At 44.6% G+C, this 21,616-nt stretch overlaps 1 protein-coding gene across 2 annotated transcripts in view; it reads right to left on the bottom strand.

Annotated features, from left to right (window-relative positions):
• Positions 1-21,616, bottom strand: part of LOC122813124 (phosphofurin acidic cluster sorting protein 1-like) — a 3,500,289-nt gene that overhangs the window by 2,538,252 nt on the left and 940,421 nt on the right. For both annotated transcript variants that reach the window (XM_044085266.1, XM_044085275.1), the window contains exon 6: positions 5,165-5,256. In XM_044085266.1, coding sequence (XP_043941201.1) covers positions 5,165-5,256 — 92 coding nt within the window. The remainder of the gene's footprint in view (positions 1-5,164; positions 5,257-21,616) is intronic.

The raw sequence follows: 21,616 nt of genomic DNA, 5'->3' as shown, positions 1-21,616 counted from the left end.
GTTAATGAGTTCCATGATGATGCGCTCCATAGCCTTGCAGACCAGGCTAATCAGAAAACAGGTAGAGGGAAGCAAGGCAGCAAACACCAACAGGTGAAAGTTAATCTTCTTTAATACAGATAAAATAACTGTATTAAAGAAGATTAACTTTCATCTGTTGGTGTTTGCTGCCTTGCTTCCCTCTACCTGTTTTCGTGGATTTTTAGTTTGTTTTTGCTTGTGCTAGACCAGGCTAATCAGGCTTATGGGGCGATAGTTACCAGGGTCAGTTATGGCCCCTCCTTTGTGGAGAGGAATAACCATTGCTGTGTGCCATTCTATGGGTACGTAGCCTGTGGAGAGGCTAAGGTTGAACAGCGTGTTTAGGTGGGGGGTAAGTTTGTTCTGTAGTTCGTGCAAGACGCAGCCTGGGACACCATCTGGCCCCATTGACGCTGTGTTTTTGGCTTTTGAAAGGGCTGTTTTCACCTGTGTGTCTGTGATTTCCAGGACACCACACTTTTCCGGTACTGTTGTGGGCCCTTCTGGGGGTGAGAGGGGGTGAAGTTTGCACTGAATCTATTTGCCAGGATGTTGGCAATATCAGTAGGTTCAGTATATTTTGTGCTATTTTGCACTAGTTCAGTGCATATCTGCGAGTTGCCACTTAGATTCTTAACATAGCTAAAGAAGGATTTGTGATTATCTTTTGAATCCTTGGCTATTTTTTTTTTCAAAGTTAGCCTTGGATGATTTTATGAAGGACCTTAGTTTCTTACTGATACTGATCAGGGATGTCTTTCCTTCTTGGGATTTGCTTTTTTTCTGAACTTGTTTTCTCCTTCTATTGTATAGCCTCTTTATGGCAGGGGTCCACCCAACTGGTTTTCTTCTCTTAGAGGAGTGAGTCTTGGTTTTGCTAGAGATGGCACGATCCATGCATCCTTGTAGGTGCTCAGAGAGTGCATTTGTAAAGGTTTCTGCATCTTGGGCAGCGTTATCCTTTAGCGTGGTGGCTGTGAAACTTACCACCTCTGTCTTAAGTAAGGTGAAGTTTGCTTTAGAAAAGTTTTTTACTGTGGTTTCCTTAGTTGGGGGTGGTGGTGGGGTGTGGACATCCAGAGTGATTAGTTTATGGTCTGATCTAACCAGTGGCAGGTTAACCTCCGGTCTGGAACACCTGTCGCCCATGTTGGTGATGACCAGGTCCAATATGTTTTCACCTCTGGTAGGGGAGTTTACCAGCTGATCCAGGGCATTTGAGCTGATGAATTCCAGGAAGCACTGGGCTTGGGAGTTTGTACTCAAGTAGTTTTATTAGTTAATGGTAGGGTAATTGAAATCGCCCGATATCAGGGTGTTTGGTAGGACCGTCATGTTTTCCAGTGTCTCCAGAAAGGTGGAGTGGTGGTCCTGGGTCATGGAGGGTGATCTGTAGCAGGCCACAATTTGCATTGCAGATTTGCCTGATGTTTGTTGCACATTGATGATCTCAGAGGTATCATGCTGTGCCACTAACCTGGAGGTGTAGGTATCCTTGATGAATATGGATACACCCCCTCCTTTTGTGTTTCGTTCCATGTTCTGTGGCCAAAATGTGTGGTATGAGTTGTAGCCCGGTAGTGCTGGGGTGCTCTCTGGAGCCTTGAACCAGGTTTCAGTTACAGTTACTGCATAGATGTCGACGTTCTCCATACTGAGGAGTGCTTCGAGCGCATGCATTATGAGATTTAAACTCCTGGCGTTGAGTAGCATAACCCTCAGTTTTTTGTTAATTGTGCTGTTTACGGTGGTGGGTTTGACTTTTGAGCCTTGCCTAAAAAAGCCACTATGGGGGCAGCAAGAGCCTTGGCCAGTATTCGAAAGCCTAGGGGTGACAGGTGCAAGCCGTCTCTTGTGAAGCAACGCAGCTTGTCAAGCATGTAGTCCCAGGCTGACAGACACTGGATCCCCTTTGAATGACACCAGAAGCTTAGCCAATTGTGAAATTGATCATTTTTTCTTTATACTGGGGTATCATTCTTGGTGAGGGCAGGATGCTACTCAGGGTCAGGGTCATACCAGCCTGGACTACATGATCAGAGAGCTCTTCCATGTCTCTTTTTATGTAGTCCAGGGAGGTACATCTCAGGTCCTTCACATCAACATGAACAATGACAGAGTAATATTTGTACTTGTTCTGGAATGACCTGAGTGCTTGTGTTATGTGGCGGATTCTGGCTCCCGATAGGCAGCTAACAGTAACCTTCTGCTTGTCCAACCTAGTGAGTGGGACATCAGTGTGCCTGACTATAGAGTCACCTATTACTAGTGTGTTAGGTATGTTATTTCACCTTAAAGGCTGTGATTGTGCAGCACACTGACTTTGTGTTTTATGTGTTGTCTGGTTTGTGATGGGAGGTGCAGGTTGTTTGGGTGTCTGCTTTGGAGGTCTCTGATGCTTTTGCAGGTTTTTATTTAGAGCCTTCGAGTATGATTTTGTGTATTTATGTGTATTTTTTGCCAGTGCTGTTTTCGTAGGTCTTCCAGTCCTGGGTGGAGACAGCTTAGCCTCCAGTTTGGCTGTATAATTGCATCTATCACATATGTTAGTGTTTTGTGGTAGGAGGAGAGGGTTATCTGTGTACATGAGGCAGTTGTAACATTGCCACAGGATACCCAAATTCACTAGACTGGAGAGTACACCTGAAATTGCCCTTTGGTCATGCCTGAATAGTAGGGTGAGCTGCTTAGTTGCTTGGTTGGTGAGGAGCGAATAAAGAGCCTTGCTCTGCTGGGCAATCAAGTGTCAGGGTATATTAGTGCTTGCTATTAGGTCTGAGCAAGTGCTGGGCTGTAGGATGCTTTTTGAGTGCTTAGGTTGAGAGTTAGATTAGTTTCAAGGGAGAAACTGAAGAGGAGACTTAGTGGAGCTGGGAATAATTTAACCGTAGCTAACCGGTGCTGCCCGGCGCGCAAAACTGTGCAAAAGTGGTTTTTATAGTAGGGAAATGAAAGAGATAGAAATTAGCCCAAAATGGCCAATAAACTACTAACTTTTGAGCTGGAAGCACTCCTCCAGGGACAGATAGGCTGCTCAAAGCTCCACTCTCTCACAGGTGAACAGAGAAAAGTACAGTTGTGTACAGTTACCATAAATGTAGATGTTCGAGTGTATTCACTGTTGCAGTCATTACATTTGGGTAATCCTGCTGGCAGGTTGCCCTCAGTCGGCCTGAATTCCAAAGTCCTGGGTCCTGAGTCGGCCGCTGTCACCACTTCCCTGACGTCAGGTCGTCAGGGGTATAAAAGATGAAAAAGATGAAATTTCCTTCTATCCAAGTAAGGTATGGGCAACTCAGAAACTAGTATCACAGCCCTGAATTCAGCACTAGCCTGAAAACTGGACTATACTAGCTTAGAAAGGTGGGAAACAAGGACTTTTTTTTTTTGAAAAGATAAGGCAAAAACATACCTGCAATTTCTTTCAAATAACTTACAGTCTTCCCACAATTTACATAGAATCTTGGTTCAAATGCTTTACTAGCAATTTCAGCTTCAGGCTTACTATACCTCTAACATGCACGTCTAACAGCTTTCTGCTGTTTTTCTTGTAGTAGTATTTCTGTCTCTGATGATTTCTTTCCAGAACTTCTTTTACTTTTTGTTGATTCCCATGTATCAGTAATGTAAAAGAACCAAGTAATCTTCTTTATCAACCTTCTGACCATCAACAACTAAATTGGTGGGAGATTGAGTCCCTTTAAGGATGTACACCTAAATTCCAGGAATGCAAAAAGACAACCTTAATATCTTCTGCTACAGCTCTTTCCCATGGAAGATATTCACTGTTTGAATAGTTCTCTCCTCTTGTCAAGTTGACCGAAGATAGTGGTACTGAATGATAAGTTTGAATTTCCATTCCTTACATAATTTTACATCAGATGGTTTAATAAACAACACACAGTACTCATACCTCTCAACCTCTTAGAGTTAAGAAATCTGGACAAAGCCATACATAAACATGGGAAAAAGGCTCAAAATAGGGACAATTGTTTAAATACTGCTCCTACACACGTAGAAAGTTGACAGAATTACAGGTTTTGCATTAGCATGCATTTTCCAATAGGTATGGAGTCTGACACTCAAATGTCTGTCATTATTTTCCAACCTCAGTCTTTACTGATTTGCTACTTCACTGGCAGAAAAACACAGTTTTATGAAAACAGGTGCAAGAAATTATGGGGAATGTCTAGACATTCTGTAAAAATCTGTACAGTTGAGATGTATGAGTCAGTACTTTAATCTAAAACTCCATGAGGTCTGCACTTCAAAGGATTTCTTTAGAAGCAAGTGTATACCAAATTACGTGCTAATCACACAATCTAACTCATCGGGTTGAAAACTATATCTCAGGATACAACTACCTGTTCTGATACAGAAGGAGGAGAGCCTTGCAATAGGCAAGGGAGACACTACATCAGTATTTCAATGAAAGATAAAGTATGTTGTGCTGCACAAACTATATTTCAAAAACATACACAAGAAAGGCAAGGGAACACTTTTTGACTAATGTACAGGATGCAAATGAATCACTTTAAGGTACTTTGATGTATTTTCTTCATAAAATGGCTGTAGATCTGTGAATTTTTAATGGTTAAATGATTACTGTAATTAATAAGATTAGTACAACCAATTATGCCGGTAGCCATGGTGGTGCAGCGGTTAGCGTTGTCGCCTCACAGCAAGAGGTTCACCCGTTCGATTCTCGGCTGGAGCGCCTTCTGTGTGGAATCTGCATGTCCTCCCCACGGTCGAGTGACGTTAAAGACATGCAGGCAGGTGCGAGCGTGAATGGACGTGCCTTCGTTGAAGGTTAGGCGTCGGGCTGGCAACTCAGCACCGTAAAATCCACTGCCAATCATGAGCGGACCAGAGTTCTGCTGTGATGACTCCTAACCAGGAAAAGCCGAAAGAGTACAACCAATTATGCCCAAATAAAGCTGCTTCCCACACTCACCAAATATTACCATTACCAAACAGAAATGTTCATGTAACAAATAGCTTCTCCTGACCAGAAAAAAACAGTATAACTGTCATCAATCTCAGTTTTCAAAAAAAAGCTGTAAACTGTTGAAATGTTTTGTTCTTTGGAATGTGGTGAAGATAGGTCAGGAACATAAATCAACCGTGGGCTATTGCTCACCTGTCCCTGTGCAGCATCATCACTTGCTTCCTGCTCTGATGAGAAACTGTCATCATCTTCTTCAGAGAAGTTGTCAATATCTGGTGACCTATCTAAAATACATAAAAAAAAAGACTGAGACAATCATCACATACTCCATCCATTTAGCACATCATAAATACTAATATATGTACACTGTGGGTTACAAAAAAACATGCAATGTCAAAAAAAACACACACTAAACATGTCAATAAAGATATAACTATCACAAGGAAAAATTTGATAGAGACATTATACTTGATGTCTGGAATGGAAACAATTCTGTTCAAAATAGAAACCATTTATTAATCTGAGAAACCTGGCAAAAATGCTGTTACATAAGGCATTCCATAACTCTTCACAACAAACCTCCTTCAGAAAGCATCCCAAACACCTTTGGAAGCTAATGAACCAAAATAACTGGATGAACCTCAAACAAAGAATAAGATAATAAAAGCACCAAGTTAAAGTTTCACAAGCTCATTTTTACCAAGAAACTTTTTAAATGAACTTTCCCAGTAGTCCAGCACGCCTTCATAGGACCATAGGAGTTTAATAGATTATTGGCCCTGAGATCCTTATAAGCCTAGCCAAGAGTTTAGCCCATGTTTAGACAAATCAGCACTCAATGTCTTTGCCCAGCAGGGACATGGGTGGAATCCCAGGGGTTGATTTTCTGTTTTCTATCCAGTTATCCAGGTTGCGCTTAAAAAGGGGTAAAGAGGTACTTTGATGTGGAGAGGGAATATATTCCATATATGTGGGAGTCTCTGGGACACAAATCTGTCCTGCCAACAAGTCCTGTTGATGTCACAGACAAGGTTGAGGCCATGTGTGCGGGTTACTCGAGTGGAGCTTGACTTGCAGATATGTAACAGTCCCATCAAGGTGGGGTCCATGATCGCCTTGTATGCCAGATAGAGGTCACCTCTGAGGAGTCTGTATGAAACTGAGTAGAGGAATAGGGCTTTTAGCCTATCTGTGTATGGCAGATGTTTGAGACCCTGGATTCTCCTGGTGAGGAATTTCTGTGTTCTCTCCAGCTGCTGCATGTGCTTTGCGAGGTACATGCCGAAAGGTGCATTGTACTCAATAATGGGCCTTATAAGGGAAGAATACAGGGATGTTCCTGGATGAGATACCCTTACTTATGAGGTGGGCTATATACAAGGCTTTCCATACCACGGAAGTAACATGGTGGTCAAAAGTCAGGTTGCTATCAACCTGGGTGTCCAAATCACTCACGAATGACTGAGTGCTTAGGACATTGTTATTATTTGTGGGGACGTCACTCTCCCCAAAGGGGGTGATGATGCATTTTTTGGTATTCAGCTTGAGGCCATGTTTCTGGCACCAGTCATCTATCTGAGTGAGACCCTATTGGAGGATGTCCACATTACTAGGGGAATTGATGACACCCAGCTTGCAATCATCTGCAGACTTGGTCAGCCATAGCCCACTGTTTTTGGTCTGCACCTCAGAAAAATATATCCCAAATAACAGGGGCCCCAAGACCGAACCCTTAGGTACGCCACTTGTTACGGGTCTACTGCTTGAGGTGGCTTCCCCTATTTTGACTAAGTGGGTTCTATCAGTGAGCCAGTTTGCTGCCCATCTGGTAAAATACAGATTGATGCCTAGTTGAGAGAGTTTATCTATTATGCCCGAATGGGGAATAGTGTCAAAGGCTTTGGCCAGGTCAAGGTAGGTTGTGTGCACAGTTTTCCCCTCGTCCATGGCTTTGGTGACTGTCTCCAAGAAGTCGACCAAATTTAGCAGACATGACCTCCCCTTGACGAAGCCAAACTGTGTGGGATCAAGTGTTTGGATGTTGCCAATGTCCTTGTTAATGAGGTCTATGATAATCTGTTCCATGGCCTTGCAGATCAGGCTAGTTAGGCTGATGGGTCTGTAATTTCCCGGATCGGTGGATGCTCCACCTTTGCATAAAGGGATGACAGTGGCTGTCCTCCACTCAGCTGGGATGAAGCCAGTACTCAGGCTTTGGTTGAATAGGGTGCCTGATGGTGCTGCAATTCCTGCCTGAGTTCATGTAGGATGCAGCCTGGGATGGTATCGAGTCCCATGGAGGCTGTATTTTTTGCCTCTGAGAGGGCAGTGATGACCTGTTCCCTAGATATAAGGGGAAGGGGCAGGTTCTGGGGATGTCTTGATTTACCGATGGGGGGACAGACGGGTAATGTTTTCGCTGAATTTGTTATCCAGCAAGTTTGCTATATCTACAGCATTTGTACATGTGGTGTCCTTGATCATCAGTTCTGAGCAGATCTGGGTGCTTCCTTTGAGGTTGCGGACATATGTGAAGAAGGTCTTATGACTGTCTCTAGTAGATGTGGCCAATTTGGACTCGAAGTTTGCTTTGGAGGATTTCACTAGTGCTCTTATTTGCTTGTTCAGGGTAAGGAGACATTGCTTCCAATTGCGCACCTGCTCCTTCTTGGTCTTGCACAGCAATGTTTTCCTTTTCTTATAGAGTTTATTTATTGCAGATGTCCACCAGACTGGTTTACTCTTCCTTGCTGAGGATGATTTAGTCCTGTCGGGTACTCTTGATTCCATGCATCTACATAAATGCTCGTATAGTGCTTTGGTGTAGTTTTGGTATTGGTGTCAGTTCCTACAGAGGGGGAGGGGGTTGTGAAGCTGTTTATACCATCCCTCAGGAGGCTGTAATCAGCTTTGGAGAAGTTTTTATGTCTGATCCTAGCTAGAGAGAGGTTGAGGTAGATGGTGACTTCGAAAGTGACAGCTTTGTCGTCGGATCTTACCAGGGAGGATGATACTACAGGGATGCTGCAGTGGTTACTCATGTTGGTTAATACTAAGTCCAAGATATTATCACCCTTTGTGGGGATATTGACTAGCTATTCCCAAGTATTTGCATTGACAAAATCAAGGAATCACTGGGCATTTGTGTTCTGGCATGAGTAGTTCTTCCAGTCTATGTTTGGGAAGTTAAAGTCACCCAGGATCAAGGTAAAGGGTTGAATCTCGATAGATTTGAACAGGTTCAAACAGGCAGATTGGGTATCTTGAATCAGATTTGGGGGCTGGTAGCTAGTTATGATTTGAATAGAGGTCCTGTCAATGGTTAACTGCACCTGGAGTGTCTCCTGTGTGTCATACTCTTTGACCAGCTTGGAGGTGTTTATGTCTTTAATGTATATTAAAACTCCACCTCCTTTGGCTTTACTGCCCACAGTGTGGGGTCTGAATGTATGATAGGATGAGTAACCAGGTAAGGTTGAGGTGCTCTCCGCAGATTTGAACTAGGTTTCTGTGACTGCACAGATGTCGGCATTTTCCAGGGTTAGGAATGCTTGCAATGAGTGCAGTTTCATGTTTGGACTCCTGCTGTTTAGAAGTATGACCAAAGGCACAATAGGGGAAGCAAGAGACTTTGCCAGAAGCCTGAAGCCCAGGTGAGACAGATGCAGGACATCTCTGGCAAAGCATTGTGGTCTGTCGATCACATCTTCCCAGGCTGTCAGGTACTGGATCCCCCTGGAATGACACCAGAAACTAAGCCAATTGTTAAAGTCAGTCATTTTCTGTTTGTATTGTGGCATCATTCTGGGTGACGACAGAATGTATCCCCTGCCTGGGATACATTTATTTACTTCTCCTTCTCCCACAGAGCAACCAGTGATAATCCACCTTTAATTTTTTTCAGTGACAACAAAATAAATTAAAAAAAATTAAAAAAAAAGAAACTCTTACAACAAATAGATGCTGACTGACTATATGGCTCTGACAGACTCAATGTTTAGTTTATAAAATTATTCCATGATCATGCAGCCTACCCAGTACATAATCATACAGCCTTAAGGATCTGTAATATATGCTTCTGAAACAACAAAGAGTCACTTATAAAGAATAAAATCAGAGTTAATTATCTCTCAAAAGTTCCTAATCTCACCTCTGCCAGTCATATGAGGTCCATTTTTTTGATGGGCAGAGATACAATAAGAGGAATGTATACCTCAACTGATGATATTCTTCTGAATGCTAACAAAGGCAGTTTTAACAAGTTCAGTCTTCTCAGGCCTTGCAAAAGTTTTCATTCTGATTGATTCATAAGTATTTCTTCAAGCCCTTGCTGCTTTATTAAAAAGCCCCAAAAACCTTGACTAATTCAATTATTTTATCTCTAGCTGAGATTTCTTTGTAAAGTTTGGAACAAATCCATCATCCACTGCTATTCTCTTAGAAATCATGCCGTAAGCATCTGTTCTTTTATCACTCTATCTTCATTAACAAACTCCTCATCGATCTTCCATAACCAGTGTGGTTATATAGAGATCCAGCCCCTTCCAAACTGCAGTTAAAAAACAAAGAAAAGAGCTGAAAATGACATTTTCCAACTGGCACAAATGTACTTGCTAGTATGCATGCACAAGTGTGCGCGCGCATTCACAGACACACACACACACACACACACACACACACACACACACACACACACACACATTTGGAACCCAGCAAAAGCCCTTATCAGTGTCCTTTGACTGGTATGGATACATTCTGACTCATCAATAGCAGCTTCAGTAAACATAACCTCAAAAAATGTTTACCAAAACTATTTTTACTACACCTCAAAGGAATTTTTTTTGTAGGGGGACCCTTGCACCACCCAAATGGGAGGACCCCCACACACCACCTACGAGCCTATATATACAAACTCCGAAGTTGCACAACAGAGGAGAAAGATGAAAACTCCACTACTGGTGAAAGTAGTTTTGGGAATGCTCCTTGATCTTTTTACTTTTGCCAAAACTGCTCTTAATGAATCTACAGGAACCCAACTCACATATACTATGTAATAATCATAACAAATTACAGGCTATAAACTACTCTCAGTATCTAGGCTGACTTACATTTAGATTTTCAGCATTACATTATATAACATTATAACGAGGTCCAAAGTTAACAAATGACACTTATGATCAACAAAGATTATCCACTTCAACTACGCCTCCATTAACTGGGAAAACCACTTATGTACTGATACATTTGGCCAACGTTTCCTGGAGTTCATTAATTCCAATGCCCTGGACCAGCTATTTCTTACCCCCACTAGAGGTAGCAACATGTTTGACCTGGTTATTGCTAACATGGGCGACCGCTGCTCTACACCAATAGTCATCTCCTACCTGGTTAGATCAGACCACAACCTAATCACCTTGGAAATCCCCCCCCCCCCCCCCCCTGCAAAGGTAACCACCATGAGAAACTTCTCCAAAGCTAACTTTGGGCTCCTAAAAACAGAGGTGGCTAAATTCATGGCACCCATGCAAATGTAGAATAGTTGCATGACTGCCGAATCATACACCACTGCACTGTACGAACACGTACACAAATGCATGGATCTCGCTATACCCAATAGAACCAAGACACTCTGCTCCAAAAAAAAGGAAGCCAATCTGGTGGTCCCCTGCCATAAACAAACTCTTCAACAGAAGGAGGAAACTTATGCAGAATAAGGTAAAGTCCCAAGACTGGAAAAACTCCCTTATCAGCCTTAACAAAAAGTTGAGCTCTCTCATCAAATCCTCTAAAACTAGTTATGAAAACAGAAATGTAGAAGACAGTAAAGACAACCACAAGGCCTTCTATAGTTATGTAAAGAATCTCCACAGCAATACCCAGATTTGCTCTGAGCTACTGCACAATGGTACCTCCTATACCAAGCCAACAGATATTGCCAATATGCTGGCCAACAGATTCAGTGCCAACTTTACCCCCCCCCCAAAGGACCAATCACAATACCAGTAGATTACCAGGCAGCCATTATTACTGCTGCACAGGTTAAAACAGCACTGTCCAAGGCCAAGAATACAGCTTCTATGGGACCTGACAATATCCCTGGCTGTGTTCTACATGAACTACAGAGTGAACTGGCACTTCACCTGTGTGCCCTATTCAATCACAGCCTCACCTCAGACCTTGTCCCTTCCAAATGGCGCACTGCTATAGTCATCCCTTTCCACAAAGGAGGAGCGACTACAAACTCTGGGAACTATCGCCCCATTAGCCTGATAAGTCTGATATGCAAAGCTATGGAATGCATTATCATGGACCTAATAAACAAGGATATAGGGAATCTCCAAACTCTGGATCCCACACAGTTTGGTTTTGCAAAGGGTAGATTATGCCTGTTCAACCTGGTCGACTTCTTTGAGTCAGTCATCAGAGCTGTGGATGAAGGCAAGGTGGTTCATACAGCCTACCTTGATCTGGCCAAGGCCTTTGATACCATTCCTCACTGAGGAATCATAGAAAAACTCAGTAAGCTAGGCATCAACCCCTATATCACTAGGTGGGTTGCAAACTGGCTCACAGATAGAACCCACAGTGTGAAAGTAGCTGACTCCAAGTCAGACTGCTGACTAGTCATGAGTGGAGTCCCTCAGGGTTCGGTCCTGGGTCCTCTCCTGTTTGGTATCTACTTCTGAAGTCCAGGCCAACATGAAGGGACTCTTGCTGACAAAGTTCACAGACGATTGCAAGTTGGGAGCTATTATTAACTCCCCAAGTGATGCTGACCATACTACAGAATGGCCTCACTGAGACCAACGATGGTGTCAGAAAGTACAGTTGTGTACACTTACCATAAATGTAGATGTTAAAGAGTGTATTCACTGTTGCAGTCATCACTTTTGGGGTTATCTGCTTGCAGTAGCCCTCAGTCGGCCTGATTATCAAAGTCTTGGGTCCTGCGTTGGTTGCTGTCTCATCTTCCATGACTTCAGGTAGTCAGGGGTATAAAGCATGCAGCCGACGCCATTACATCAGTTTTTCTTGCCCCAGATGTCAGGTGTCCCCCTAATGGGAAGCAATTAAATATATATACAAGGTTATAACTCCAACAAAAAAGCAAATACACCAAAAAGCTTTTAAGCATAGTAAAAAGGAATAGAGGTATAGCCAAAAGAAGTCAGGGGGCTGGAGGGAGGGTAACTAGGACTGCAACAGTGGATACACTCGAACATCTACATTTATGGTAAGTGTACACAACTGTACTATGTTCTTCGTGTTTCACTGTTGCTGTCATCACTTTTGGGTAGATTCCCAAAGCTAAGGATGGGAGGAGGAATTTAGATATCATTAGGACCAGCTATAAGGCCCTGCAAGACTGTAGTAGCAAAACCAGCTCTAAATTTAGAGAAAATTGGCAAATGGTAATACTTGGTGAAAGTATGTACAGAACTCCAGGTAGCAGCTTCTAGGATGTCCCTGGTAGGGACACCTCTGAGAAAGGCTGTAGAGATAGATACAGCCCTGGTTGAATGTGGTCTTATCCCCTGTGGGATAGGTTTTCCATGGTGCTTATAGCAGAAATTAATGCAATGGCCTATCCATTTAGAAATGTTTTGCTTTGAGATGGCCTTCCCCTCTGCCCCTGCAGCAAATGCCACCATCAGCCGTTCAGATTTCCTGAAAGGTTTAGTCCTGTCCAAGTAAAATCTAAGTTGTTTGTGCACATCTGAGTAGTGCAGTATCCTTTCCCATTTGTTCTGTGGATTAGAAAAGAAAGTTGGCAAATGAATGGACTGATAAAGAGCCACACTGGATACTACCTTGGTCATGAAGGAGGGATTGGTCCTGAGAGACACCCTGTTCACATGAAAGATGATGAAAGGCTCCACTGCCATAACGGCTAGTAATTCAGACTCCCTTCTTGCTGAAGTGATGGCTAAAACAAAGGCTGTTTTCCAAGTAAGGAATTTCAACTCTACATTTGCAGCTGGCTCAAAAGGAGGTAGAGTAAGTTTTTCCAATATAAAGTTAAGGACCCAGGCTGGAGTAAGGGCTCTCCTGGGTGGTCTTACGTTGTTGGCCCCTCTGAGGAACTGCTTGAGCAGTGGATGAGAGAAGAGGTGTGGTTCTGTGTTGTAATGAGTTGAAATGGCTGAGGCATGAATTTTGATGGAGGAAAAGGAAAGACCCTTGTGAAGCATCTTAGTTAAGCATTGAAGAATCTGACGTAAATTGGGCGCTCTTGTGCCCATCTCCTGAGTTTGGTTCCAGGAACAGAATCTTTTCCATTTTTCTGCATAAGATTTTCTAGTACTAGGCCTCCTTGCCTCCAGAATGACATCCAACACTGGTTTACTGAGTGATGGTAACGGAGAGATCAGGTAATCAGCCAGGCTGCCAGGTTCAGAGTTTGAAGCTGAGGGTGCAGAATCTGGCCCTTCTGCTGGGACAGCAGGGTAGGGGTCTGAGGCAGGTGCCATGGTGCCAGCAGTGACACACTGCGCAAAGGGGATACCAGTGTTGATGTGGCCTGTCTGGTGCAATCAGTATCGTCCTTGGTTTGTCCTGTTTGATCTTTAGTAGCACCTTGGAGAGGAGAGGCAGAGGAGGAAAGGCATAAACTGATAGATTTTTTCCAGGTGAAGGACAGGGCATCCACTTTCCAAGCTTGTTTGTGGGAAGTCATTCTGCAGAATTTGTCCAATTGATAGTTCTGGGAGGAGGCAAACAGGTCTATCTATGGGCTCCCCCATTTGGTTATCAACATGTTGAATATCTTTGGTTCCAGTTTCCACTTGTGTGGGTCCATGAGATTTCTGCTTAGATCATCTGCCAGTGTATTTAGCTTTCCTGGCAGGAATTGAGCATGTAGGTGCACTTGGTAGCTCAAGGCTGTGTTCCACAGAGCCACGGCTAGTCTGCAGAGAGGGTATGAGTGGGTTCCCCCCTGGTTGTTTATGTACCACATAACAGTGGTGTTGTCCGTCTTTACCATTAATTGTCCTGGAAGAATGTGGTCCTTGAAGGCTGTCAGAGCATTCTGTACAGCTAACATCTCTTTTTGATTGATATGCAGGTGCATTTGACTTGGGTTCCATTTGCCCTGAATGCACTTCCCTGCCAAGTGAGCCCCCCATGCATAGTCTGATGCATCTGTTGTTAGGGTTTGGGTGGCAGGGGGTAGAGTGAATGGCAGTCCCTTGTTTTGGTGGCAGGCCTCTGCCCACCAAAGGAACTCTAACAGTAGGCAAGGTATGACAGGAATCATTGCTTCTAGATCCTGAGAATGTTGACACCATAGTCTTTTTAGATACCATTGTAGTTTCCTCATACGCAGTCTTGCATATGGAATTAGGAGAATGCAGTAGGCCATGAACCCCAAGGCTTGCAGTATTTGTCTTGCAGATAGCAGGGTCTTTGTGGCCATTAATCTGAAGTAAGCTGTCAAATGAACTTATTTCTCCCCATCTGGGAAGTTGTGTTCAAGCTTGCTCCCAGGAATAAAATTTGTTGGTAGGGTACCAGATGTGATTTATTTTCGTTTATGGTGTACCCCAGAGAAGTTAGTACTTTTTGTACAAATGCCAGATGCTTCAATAGTATGTTCTGGCTTTCTGCCTGAATTAGACAATCGTCCAGGTATGGGTATATTTGAATATTTCTTTGCCTGCAAAATGCAATGACTGAAGCTAGGCACTTTGTGAATACCCTGGGCACAGTAGGTAAGCCAAAGGGCAGAGAACTGATAGTGCATGAAGCCTGTTTTGAAGCATAGGTATCGTCTGCAAGATTCCCTGATTGGGATATGCAGGTAGGCTTCCTTTAAATCCAGTGTTGCCAACCAGGCATCCTTGCTTAGCATGGGAAGCAACTGGTGAAGAGTTAGCATCTTGAATTTAGGGATCACCAAAAATGTGTTTAGGATAGAGAGACCCAGGATAGGATGCCAGGAGTTGTCTTTTCTGGGCACCAGGAAAATCTTGAGTAGAAACCTTGTCCCTTTTCCTCTTCTGGGTCAGTTTGAATATCCCTTATACTTAAGAGAGAGAACCTGCTTTTGAGCCTCTGCCCACTGATTTAGGGGTAGATCTGACCAACCGTTTGGGGTTGGTAAAGTGTGGAAGTGGAATCTGTATCCTTGGGAAACTATATTTAAAACCCATTTGTCCTGGGTAATGAGTTCCCAGTTTTTGCCTACAGAGCAATCCTTCCCCCTAAAGGAGGGGTCAGTTGAGAAGGGCTTGGAAGTTTTAGTTAAGTCATTGAGACAGTTTACCATAAAGGAGAGTCTTACTACTCCCTGCTTTGGAAGTAGGAGACCCCCACTGCTTAGTCCTGTGTGCACCCTGGGACTGAAGCCTGAGTGTTCTGCTGGTTCTGGGTTTGGACTGAGAAGGCCTGGTAGAGAAAAGGAAAGGACCAATTTTTAGAGGGTCAATGCCTACTAAATCTTGAAGGCTGTACTTGCAGGAAATCTTTAACAGTTTGCATAGATTTAGCTTTTTCCTCCATCTTTTTAAGTACGTCTTCAGCTTTGTTGCCAAACAGGCAGGCCTGGTTTAAGGGAGCATCCAGCAATTTAGCTTTAACATGATCTGGCAAAGATTGCTCCTTAAGCCAAGCATGGCTTCTAAGTACAGATCCAGTAACAGCCGCCCTGCAAGATGCCTCTAGTGAATCAAAACCACATTGCAAAGTATGTTTTCCAACTTGTTCAGCAGAATGCAATAAATCCTGTAAATCCTTATTCTCAGCACAGTCAGGAATCAACATCATTTACCCAAATGTAATGACTGCAACAGTGAAACACGAAGAACATCCCTGTAATATCTATCTGTTTCTGGGAGCAGGAGGTAAGGAGTCAGGGGCCAAGCTAGACTCCGAAAAGGCATCATCAACAATGTCCAGTACAGGGGGAAAAACTAAAGGCCTGTGTTGGGGCAGGAGTAAGAAATCCCTAAGCCTCTTTTTAGAATCAGAGTAATCCTGACTTTCCCAGCGAAAATACTCCCTAAGAGTATGCAAGGTTTCACCAAAAGAGAAATCCTCTGGAGGGGAAGCAGAGGGAATACAGTCCTCTGCATCAGAATCCTCACAGGTAGATAAGGGTAAATCCTGGTCATCAGAGGAAATAAGAATTTATGTACTCACCATAACGTTCCATCTGAGTAGGTGGCTTCATTTGTCTGCAACCTGTGGGTCTTGGATCCGATATCGGATCCCAGCCGGCAACTTGTTTCATAGCTAATGGATCCAAGCTCCTAGCTCCTCCCCTCACCCATAATCCCCTGCCAACCCTCCATGACCTCAGATCAAGTTTGCCCCTCTATAGATACCCAAAAAGGGTATTCCAATAAACAACCTACATAGATCCATTCTGAAGGCCAGGGGGAAGGAGGGGGGATGGTTGCAGACAAATGAAGCCACCTACTCAGATGGAACGTTATGGTGAGTACATAACTTCTTAATCTGAAGTAGGGACTTCATTTGTCAGCAACCTGTGGGACAGAGTCCCCAGCTACCTGAATCTTGGGTGGCCATCATGGAAGGATATTGCGGAGCACCGCAGAGCCAAAGGATGCTCTCCCTCTAGAAATTACGTCCAGTTTGTAGTGGTTAATAAAGGTATGAGATGAGGCCCAAGTGGCTGCCGAACAAATATCATCCAACGGAACCCTAGATTTGAAGGCAGCAGAAGTAGAGATGGAACGAGTGGAATGTGCGCAAACTCCTCAAGGTGCGGGTCTCCCAAAAGCTTGGTACGCTAAAAGAATACATTGGGAAATCCAGCGTGACAAGGTGATTTTTGAGACTGCTTTCCCCAAATTGAATTTGGCAAAAGAAATGAACAGCTGGTCGGATTGCCTGTGACCAGCAGTCCTATGAGTATAAAAACGTAGATGCCTATGAACATCTAATGAGTGCAGCTTGTACTCTCCTTTATTCTGATATTTAGGAAAGAAGACCGGTAGATTTATGGATTGATTTATATTGGTTTCTGATGCTATTTTGGGAAGGAAGGAGGGATTGGTCCTGAGGTACACTCTGTCCGGATGAAAAATTAAGTACGGAGGCTTCACAGAAAGGGCTTGAAGTTCCGAAACTCTTTTCGCTGAAGTAATGGCTACAAGGAATGTTGTTTTCCAGGACAAGTATTTGAGATCCACTGAAGCGGCAGGTTCAAATGGGGGAGCAGTTAGGGCTTGAAGAACCAGTGAAAGATCCCAAGGGGGTACGGCTTCTTTGATGGGGGTCTGAGCAGAAAAGTACCCTTGAGAAACGTTTTACACAATTTGGCCGACATCAAGGGCCCTGTGTCATGTCCCACATGGTAATGGGAGATGGCCGCCAATTGTACTTTGACGGTTGAGCAACTAGAGCCTTCCTGAAAGAGTCCGGTTAGGAAGTCTAGTATGGATGGAAGAGGGGCCGTAAAGGGATCTAGATTATGATGATCCGCCCAGATGGAAAAACGTTTCCATTTACTGCGGTATACTTTCCTAGTGGAAGGTTTATGCGCTGCCACGAGGATGGCTTTGACTGGTGAAGAGATACCGGGAGTCCTAACTATGAGTGGAACTGGAGCAACCAAGCTGTCAGCTTCAGACTGTCGAGATTTGGGGTCGACAAGCCCGACGGATGGGAGATTAGATCCGGACTGGGATCCAGAATCCAGGGGGGATTCACTAGGTGAGACCACAGGTAAGGGAACCAAGTTTGCCGAGGCCAGAATGGGGCAATGAGGATCATCCTGCTCCCCAACCGCAAGGCTTTCTGTAAGAGCTGTAGCATCAGGGGTAGAGGAGGATAGGCATAAAGTAGACCGGGCAGCCAAGCATGCACCAGAGCGTCTCTTGGGGTTTCCTCTGGAGGGAGAATCAGAGCGAAGAAATTGTCGCATTTGGTGTTTGAGGGAGAGGCAAAGAGATCGCAGCAGGGGTGCCCCCATATTGCGAATATCTGCTTCGCTACTAATGGGTTGAGAGACCACTCGTAAGGGGAAAGAATGGTGTGGCTGAGTTTGTCCGCTAGGATGTTGGCCCGCCCCGGAATGTGCATTGCAATCAGAAAGCGGTTGGTGGAAATTGCCCATTCCCACACTCTCATGGCTTCGCGGCATAGAGGATAGGACCTGGTTCCCCCCTGTTTGTTGATGTACCAGACAACAGACATGTTGTCCGACTGAATTGCAATAGTTCCTACAAGGAGGAGATTCCGTAGTGCTTGCAACACGTACAGCACTGCTCTCATCTCCAGAACGTTGATATGCAGGGAGGTCTCTGTATCGTTCCATGTGCCTTGGACTGTCCTGCCTGAATAATGCCCCCCCACCCGAGGCGGGAGGCGTCCGTGGTCACTGTGGCGAGAGGGGGAGGAGTGCAGAAGGGTCGGCCCGTATGGAGATCCGAAGCATGAATTAGAAGTTATGTACCTACCATAACGTTCCATGTTAGTTGTCTTCTCTCGCCTTCTTTCTTGCTGGATGGGTTCGGAGCCGATCCTCGGCTCCGACTCGGCACTTGCTTAGCTTGAGAACTCCTTTTACCAGCTCGAGGCAACCCTATATCCCATGATGCAAGGCGGAACTACCTAAGATCTCGTTTGGTAGCTAACCTACCCTGCTAAGGACTAACCTAACATATTTAGGAAACCCAAGTTCATAATAAAGAGTCCTCTAATGAAGGCTCAGGAGGAAACAACCTGATAGGAACTCTTCAAGATCTGTCCAGGCCAGGGGAAGGAGGAGGGACGAAGAAGAGAGAAGACAACTAACATGGAAAGTTATGGTAGGTACATAACTTCTAAATGTTAAGTTGTCAATCTCGCCTTCATTCTTGCTGGATGGGACCGTGTCCCTAGCACCTGTATCCCGGGTGGCTCAATGGAACAGACTCTTGAGAACTGTGGAACCAAAACTGGCCCTGTCTCTGGAGGCCAAATCTAACTTGTAATGAGAGACAAAGGTATGAGGAGTGGCCCAAGTAGCTGCTGCACAAATGGTATCAATGGGTAGTCTATCCTGAAAGGCTGCAGAAGTGGATAGACTCCTGGTTGAGTGTGCTTTCGGTTTAGAAGGTAGTTGCTTGCCTCTGAGAGAGTACACATAAGAAATGGTGGAAGACAACCATCTGGATAAGGTCACTTTAGACACTGGGAGACCTTTCCTGTTTTCTGCATAGGAGACAAATAATTGGTCCGATTTCCTGAATTGTTTCGTTCTATGCAAATAGTACCTGAGCTGACGATGGACATCCAAAAATGAAGCTTTTGTTCAGCTCTGTCAGAATAGTTTGGGAAAAAAACTGGTAGATCTATGGATTGATTAATATTGGTTTGAGACACAATTTTGGGGAGAAAGGACGGGTTCGTTCTTAAGGATACCCTGTCCTTATGAAAAACCAAGTAAGGGAACGGATGCAGAGAGCTTGAATCTCGAAACCCTTCTTGCTGAAGTGACAGCCAGTAAAAATATAGTTTTCCAGGTCAATAATTTCAAAGAACATGAAGCAGACGGTTCGAAGGGAGGTAACATCAAGGATGCCAACATTAAATTTAGATCCCATTGCGGAGGAGGATGCTTTATCGGCGGGTTTAGGGAGAAAACTCCTCTCAGAAAGGCCTTGCATAATCTATGAGACATAATGTTATGATCATGCAAGCCAACATGATACTTGGAAATAGCAGCCAGTTGAACTTTTACTGTAGATGAAGAAGATCCTGACTGAAAAACCTCAGCCAGGAAATCTAAAACAGAATGCACAGGAGCAGTAAAGGGATCAATATTCCTGAATTTGCCCAAATGGAAAACATCGCCACTTGCTAGCATAAACGGTTCTGGTGGACGACTTTAAAGAAGCCACTAAGATGTCTCTGACCGAATCAGAGATCATCGGAAGCCTGGCTAGGGAAGGAAATGGAGCAACCAAGCAGTGAGGTTGAGAGAATGAATGGCCCGGTGCTGTTGACCCGACTGGTGGATCAAGAGATCCGAACTGGGTCCAGATGCCAGGGCTGCACCAGGAGGTGACGATGCAGAGACGGAAACCAAATTTGTCGAGGCCAGTAAGGGGCAATGAGAATCAACTTGGCCCTCAAAACGGTGGCTTTCTGAATGACTTGTGGAATCAAGGGAAAGGGAGGAAAAGCGTACAGAAGTCCCCGGGGCCAATCCTGGGTTAGAGAGTCTCTCAGGGGTTGGCCTGGTAGGGGAAAGAGGGTGAAAAAATCGGGGCACTTGTTGTTTTGGGGTGTAGCAAAAAGATCGCAACAAGGTGTGCCCCACTTCAGAAAAATCTGGTCCACTACAGATTGATTGAGAGACCACTCATGAGGCCTGAGAATGGATCTGCTCAGTCTGTCCGCCAAGAGGTTGGACCTGCCGGGGATGTGCGTTGCTATCAGAAACCGATGAGAGGAGATTGCCCATTGCCAAAGTCTGAGAGCTTCTCGACACAACGGATAGGACCTGGTCCCGCCCTGCTTGTTGATGTACCAGACCACGGACATGTTGTCCGTTTGTACTGCAATAGTCCCTACGGGAAGAAAGTCATTGAGGGCTTGCAACGTTAAAAGCACCGCTCTCATCTCCAGGACATTTATGTGCAGATGGTATTCTATGGGTTGCCACGTCTCGTGGACCATCCTGCCTTGATAATGCCCCCCCCACCCGATCAGAGAGGCATCCGTAGTAACTGTGGCAACCGGAGGAGGGGGAACAAAAGGTCTGCCCTGATGAAGAAGAGGGGAAGATATCCACCAATTCAGATGAGTCCTGCACGATTGTGTGACTAAGATTTCGTGCCTCATCGGAAGACTGTGGAACGACCACTGAGTGAATAACATCCACTGCAGAAGACGCATGTGGAAGCGAGCTAGTGGTGGAAGAACAATGGCCGCAGCCATAAGACCTAGAACCTTTAGTATCAGCCTGGCTTTGACTTTGCTGCTCTGCAATAAAATCCGAACATATTTTTGGATGTTCAGAATTCTTTGATCTATTAGTCTGGCTAACATTTTGACGGTGTTTAATTCTGCGCCTATAAAGATGATAGATTGGCAAGGCCGCAGAGAAGATTTTTCGAAATTCACTGAAATTCCCAAACTCCTGCATAGCTGCAGAGTGTAGTCTCTGGTCTGAAGAAGCTGACACCTGGTGGTGGCGGAGAGGAGCCAGTCGTCTAAATAAGGAAACATCTGGAATCCTTGACGTCTCAGATGAGCTGTGACCACTGCCATACATTTGGTAAACACTCTGGGGGCTGAAGTGAGGCCAAAGGGCAGGGCTCTGAATTGGTAATGACTGGTCCCTAGCCGAAAGCGGAGAAACCTTCTGGAGCGCCTGTGAATCTTTATGTGATAGTACGCGTCCTGAAGGTCTATAGAGCACATCCAGTTGTCCTTGCCCAGAAAGGGCAGAATGGACTGAAGCGTGACCATCTTGCCTTCTTGACAAATCTGTTTAGACTGCTCAGGTCTAATATTGGTCTCCAATCTCCCGTCCTTTTGGGGACCAAAAAGAATCTCGAGTAGACGCCGGATCCTACTTGGTCTGCCGGAATAGTCTGGACGGCTCTTTTTTCTAGGAGCTTTGAAACCTCCTGTTCTGCCAAATCCCTTTGACCGGGTGAGATGTCTGGAAGGGATTGTTGAGGT

The sequence above is a fragment of the Protopterus annectens genome, chromosome 1.part1 (assembly GCF_019279795.1).
Source record: "Protopterus annectens isolate FY-2018-M chromosome 1.part1, PAN1.0, whole genome shotgun sequence".
NCBI lineage: Eukaryota > Metazoa > Chordata > Ceratodontiformes > Protopteridae > Protopterus > Protopterus annectens.
This window is presented reverse-complemented; position numbering and strand designations above follow the sequence as displayed.